We start from the raw sequence: 6,000 nt of genomic DNA, 5'->3' as shown, positions 1-6,000 counted from the left end.
AGAATCTGAAAAATTATTAATCTGTCCACATAAAGAAATTGTGAAAAATTTGAAATACATCTACCTCTCTCTAATACAAATAGATTAGGAGTGAGGAGAGAACCTAGACAGCAGCCAGGGGGAACTCAGGCTGTCTCAATGAAGACTGTACAGTACTATCTGTGTCTGATCTAGTTTGTCAGCTTGTTGGGGCAGGGACCGTCTCATGTTTGTACACTGTCATATACTCCTTATGACACTCAAATAAGTGAAATGCTGGACAGAAATATCCTCCAGGGCATTTAGTACATAATGTATTAATATTATTTCAGATCATCATTTACTGCAAAATGAACTTAAAGAGAGACAGACACTAATTCTAAATTACAACACTTTATTGCAGCATCGGCAAAGGTCAGATTTCTGAAGCTGGTGAAGATCGGGCGGCATTTCTGTGTGAAATGTTACAATTTTACAAGTCTTTTTATTCTACATGCAAAAACCAAACCAGTGGTAGAAAGAATTTTAAAAGAGCTAGAAAAAAAGATTTAATCAAGTAGTAGCATACAGATGTGCTCTTTAACTGAATGTACTACACCTACCTGAAAGCGAACAAAAAAACACAACTATACTAATAAATAACAGATTGTCAGAAACGGACCAAGAAACCTCATTTCTACCTAGAAAAAAAATAAAATAAAAATTCTATTTATTTCCAGACTTTTTTTTTCCCCTTTTTTTTAAGACACAAAGGCTTGTCAACCCGTGAAGGTCAACGAAACATTTGGATCCGCTCCTTGATGTCCTTCTGTCATGCTGACTGGCACATTTTGGTTTTCAATGATACTTACAATGGGCTCAACTATATCCCTGTTCTTAGGCTGGTGTCAGGCTGTTCTATGCAATTTGGGTAAACACTGTGTCAATAAACTTCACATTTTGTCTTTAACCTTAACAGACAATTTTATCTCCTTGGCTCTCTTTGATTTTCCCCCTCCCGCCTATTCCTTTTAGAAAAAGGTTATTGTTAAAACAAAAGCCTTTCCTCTGTGGAGTATCTGATGTTTGGTAATTGATCATAATTTTGTCATCCTACATGTCAGGGTTGCGATAAGATTTTACTGCTTGCTCTACACTTTTCTACTGTAGACTTGAAGCCCCCAAAAGAATATTCTTCTGCCACAGAATGCTCGATTCAGAGATAATGTAACTCCCACTGGGTTTAGAACTCTCTTTGTTTTTCCTCACATCGAGCCATCAAAACCCTTTCCGTTCCAGTGTAATCCATCTTATTTTTAATTGCTCTTTGTTGTAACTGAACTGCTCACTGGTCAAGTTAACCATCTCATTTATTTACTTCCATTCTCATGAGAAGATTAACCCTCACACGGTTCCTGTAACAAAATGCTTTTTTTGTAGGCCATGACTTGGAAGCTTCCACTTGTTCTGTTTTTAGTGGAGGCTGGTGTTTCTTCCCCACGGCTCCAGCCTGTCCCAGGTTTCGATTCTGAACTCTCTAGACTGACATGCTGAGATGTGTCCACGGCTCTCATTTAATTGCTGGAGGACTCCACTATCCACAACATCAGAGATACAGGACCTAATGAAATGACACTTGCTGCTGGATCAACGTCTCCTAAAAGGGGGGGGGGAGAAAGGAAATACATTATCCTTAAAGGACCAAAACCATGCAGTTGTACAGGACCTAAAGTTGGCTGTTGAGTTCGCCATGTCTGGATCTGTTTTATGGCCATTCCTACCCCTTGTAGCTTATATCCTTTAAATTCCATCTTTTCACTTTATAAATACTTTTACAAAAATTGTGTGTGCCAAAGGAAGGCAAATATACCACCATGCAAACAACCCCAGGAGACTGATCAGAGAAATTCTCCTTCCTGACCCATCTCCTCCAAAAATGGGGAAGCTAAGCTTCGCTTCAAGCACAAAAACGGACTACTGTGAGACAAGGCTACTGAGTAAGCATGCACCATTTGTCGAAAGGTAAGTAGATTTTTACTTTGCTTAAAATAGACTTTGCTTTCATGCATAATTTATTTCTTGCTGTACAAGATGTAACAGATGTGGGCAAAGTTTAAAGAAAAACTAGAGCTGGGCTTTCTAGAGTCAAATACTGAAATATTCTGAAAAACTTGTAATGACACATTAAAATCTTAGGTTATACCTAAAATGTGAAGCAATTCTATCTGGGTAAAAGAATGTAAATGAAAGAGATTATATCAGTATGGTTAGATGTGATATAAAGGAAACAAGGTTACATATAGAATGTTTGTATATTTCTGTTTATGCTGTTAAACGTATACGATAAAATATACAGGATATGCAATGGGGCTAAGTTCACACTACCACTGGAATCTTTACTGTTGTATTTTTTTACCGTTATTTCAACTGTGTGACTTTAGTATTACATTAATATAGATTTCTGTAGTGCTTTTTGCAAAACAAGTAGCACAGGAAGAAGCTTGAATTTTCATATCTTTAATTAAATGGAACTACTATAGAATGCCACAGAATTTTGCAAAAACAGTTCGATCTGCATTTTTTTTTTTAAAACACAATTTCTTCCTGTCTACTGTTGATGCAATTTTTGGGTTTGGCTGCATGTGTTCTGATGTAGTAACAATCTCCCTCATGCAAATTCTCCCACTAACAGCTGCCCCTATATTTGTGATAGAAAAAGCAGAGAATACACAGTTCTCCCTATATTTTGTATGATATGTCACAAAGCGGAGGGGCAAGAGTAGACTGCTAAAAATCTTAGCAGTAGCATACTGAGCATGTTCAAAAACAATATTTCAGTTACTTATAAAACTTTTCTATTACTAAATTTGTTCCTTCCAAACCTTGTAAAGCTGATAAATTCCCTTTATTAAGAAATATTTTCATGAAAAGTTTCCAATTAGAGCCTTTTGTGTTATAGGCACAACTAAAAAAATTAGAATTCCTTAAAATGGGGAAAGACTATCCATCTACCTTAGCCCTTGGCCAAAACATAAAAAACAGACCAACATTACCTTTTGACGAGATCAAATATGGAAAGGTTTTTAGACAAATTGTGAGCTACTGAAAATAGGATACTAAAATTGAATCCATTCTGGGTTTGTTTTTTTTTTGGTGTTACCTGCAAAACTTACTTTGCATTTCTAAAGCACTTTACAAATATGAATGTTGACTACAGCCCACAAGATAGATAAGGAATATACAGGGCTCACTTCACGCACCGCTGTAATGCAGCCATGTCTGAAGTAGACATTGCACTATTTTAAAAGTGCAAAGTACACTACAGTTTAGGTTCGGAAGTGAAGAACCCCATACACATTTGAAACAGGGAGATTTAGATAGGTAACACAGAATGTAATGATCCAAATTGGAACATGGGCAGGATTCCCAGGATAATACACCCACTCTCATGAAAAACCACAGTCTTGTTGAATAAGTAGTAATCCTTGAGTGTAATTCCATCAAGGGGATCTGCTGATATCAAACCATAAGAGCAAAACTCTTATGATTGGTTAATGCACGAGATCCTCAAGTTACAGATTTCCACTCAATCCCTTTGTCTCCTCCACCAACCCAAAACTCCATGCCCTTTTCATTCCTGAAGTAACCTCTTTCTTCCTGCGTGCCAAGTGCCCCCTTTCGGCCTCCTCCAAATACCTCCTCTCAAAACTCACTTTTCGGTGTGCTTTCCATGACTAATCTCAGCTTCGGCGCTGTCTGTTCCCTCTCTCTCGCCTGACCACGTTAAACAAAGAAACAGGAATGACACGAAATAGACACACAATGAGCATCTGATTTCTTTTTAAACATTACTGTTTCATTAGCAGATTTCCTTCTTACATCTTATGTTGCTCATAGTGGTGTTTTCTTGCTTTACCACCACCTCAGTTTGGATTGTATGATCTTCAGGGCAGGGACCTTGACCTTAAAGAACCATGCACACCAATGACAAGTAATATGTATATGCATGTGAACACAGACAGAGGTTGGAGTACTAGCGTAGGAATTTCAAGGCCTGGATTCAAGTCCCTGCTTTGGCACAGACTTCCTGTGTGACCTTGGAAAAATCACTTAATGTCTCTGTGCCTTAGCTCACCATCTGTAAAACGGAAATAACAACACTTCCTTACCTCACAGGGGTGCTGAGGATAAATACATTAAAGCTTGTGAGGCCTTTGGATATTACAGTAGTGTGTTGCCATGCAAGTACCTCAGATAGATTTTTATTCACAGGACTAATAGTTGATTATACATGGGATGGAGGAAATCTCAATGATTAATGCTTGCAGTCAATCTAAACATGTTAACAGGTGTGAAGTTGCTGAAAGGCAATATTTCTCAAACACACCTTTTCTTCAAATTACATACTTTGTTTTAGTCCATCCCTTTTGATACCAGAAAAGGATAACACTAGACAAGAAACAAGCGTTATCAAGCTCCATGTACAGTCAGTCTGTTCCTTTAGCAAAGTTTCAAAGTGCACATTATAGGTCTAGTATAGGGTGGAGACTGCTCAGATCAGTTTTTGTAGGATGAACAGACTTAAATGAATACATCACGCAAGCTTTATTCATTACAAAAAGTATTGTTTTCACCTTCACACAGCCCTAGACTCTCCTGACTTGCAGCGTCCCAATATAAATAGCTAAAAGCAAGAGTTGAAGCTATTTTAATAAACTATTTTACATGCTCATGCTTCCAAACAATAAGATACCCTGAAGCCAAACACAAAGCCAGCTATTAACCACTGTATTTAAACTGGTAATATAAGGAAAGTATCCTAAAGTGTAGTACTTTCCAGACTGCCATGAAACTGCAATGCTCTGAGCAGGTAGTTGCAGATCAAAATTTAACATCCTTTATTTAAAAATACTTGAAAAGACAAACAGGTGAAGCATGTCAATACAAATTTGCTTTTTATTTCCCTTAGCACTGACTGTAACCCTGCCTACACACCTGCATTATGTGAATGAGAACCACACATCTCCCCAACCTCTGGGAACCCAGTGAGCACTCACATGCTGGTATGAAGAGGTAGGAGATATACAGGAATGGGCCCTAGAGCTCTACATCTGCTTCTAACCATCCTGATCTTGCTCAATTCCTGTGCAGCCTGTTGAACACAGAAAAACCTGCAGGATCCCAGAGACTGGTTTTTCTCATCCCTTGAAGGTGGCACTTACAGTATATTTACACAGCAAAGGAAAACCCACGGATGGCCCATGCCAGCCAACTCGGGCTTGCCGACTTGGGCTGTGGGGCTCTTTCATTACCGCGTAGACTTTTGGTCTCAGGCTGGAGCCCAAGCTCTAGGACACGTGTGCACACATCCACACACATTTCTCTGTGAGGCAGGAGGGTCCCAGAACCTGGAAGTCCACACAGCAATGAAACAACCACACACAGCCTGGAGCCCTGCAAGCCTGAGTCGGCTGGCACGTGTCAGCCACGGTTGTCTACTTGCTTTGCACACATACCCTTAGGAGCACGGTGAACATTACACTGCTCTGCTGGACTTCCCCACTACTGCAGAAATTTGAGAGAGGAAGGGGGAAACATGTATGGGTGTGCATGCAGGCAGATGCATGTTGCACAGCAAGAGGAAAGAATCGAAGAGGGGACTGAGAAGAGGCCAAGATTGGAGGGACTGGGTGAAGATGGCTGAGGATTGTGGTGGAAAGCAGAGTTATTTCAGAGTTTTGAAAACCAAGACAGCAGTGTTTGAATCTGAAGTGGTTAGGATGCCTAGGAAAACAGAGGATGGGAGCAACAGATCCCATGTCCCGTGTAATGTTGCTACAGCCTCTCCACTCCCCCTTTTAAAAGAGTAGGGACTGAGAACGCTAATATGGGAGTCAAATAAGGATTTCAGAAGAGGCAGAATCAAAATAAGGATGAAGTCTGGCAAAGATCTGGGAACTGTGACATACCAACATATAGAGCTTCTCTAGTCTTGGAAAATTACTAGTCCTAGCACTTAGTGTAGACAAAGAAAGATATGTT

The 6,000-nt window shown here is 39.5% G+C and overlaps 1 protein-coding gene across 3 annotated transcripts in view; it reads right to left on the bottom strand.

Moving 5' to 3' along the window:
• Positions 1 to 356: 356 nt before the first annotated feature.
• UPF2 (UPF2 regulator of nonsense mediated mRNA decay) overlaps positions 357 to 6,000 on the bottom strand; it is a 132,912-nt gene continuing 127,268 nt past the window's right edge. For 2 of the 3 annotated variants that reach the window (XM_073328763.1, XM_073328766.1), the window contains 2 exons: positions 3,672 to 3,732; positions 357 to 1,615 (listed from right to left, as the gene is read on the bottom strand). In XM_073328763.1, coding sequence (XP_073184864.1) covers positions 3,699 to 3,732 — 34 coding nt within the window. In that variant the 3' untranslated portion in view covers positions 357 to 1,615; positions 3,672 to 3,698. The remainder of the gene's footprint in view (positions 1,616 to 3,671; positions 3,733 to 6,000) is intronic. The other variant, XM_073328764.1, reaches the window with a different exon arrangement.

The sequence above is a fragment of the Lepidochelys kempii genome, chromosome 1, assembly GCF_965140265.1.
Source record: "Lepidochelys kempii isolate rLepKem1 chromosome 1, rLepKem1.hap2, whole genome shotgun sequence".
NCBI lineage: Eukaryota > Metazoa > Chordata > Testudines > Cheloniidae > Lepidochelys > Lepidochelys kempii.
This window is presented reverse-complemented; position numbering and strand designations above follow the sequence as displayed.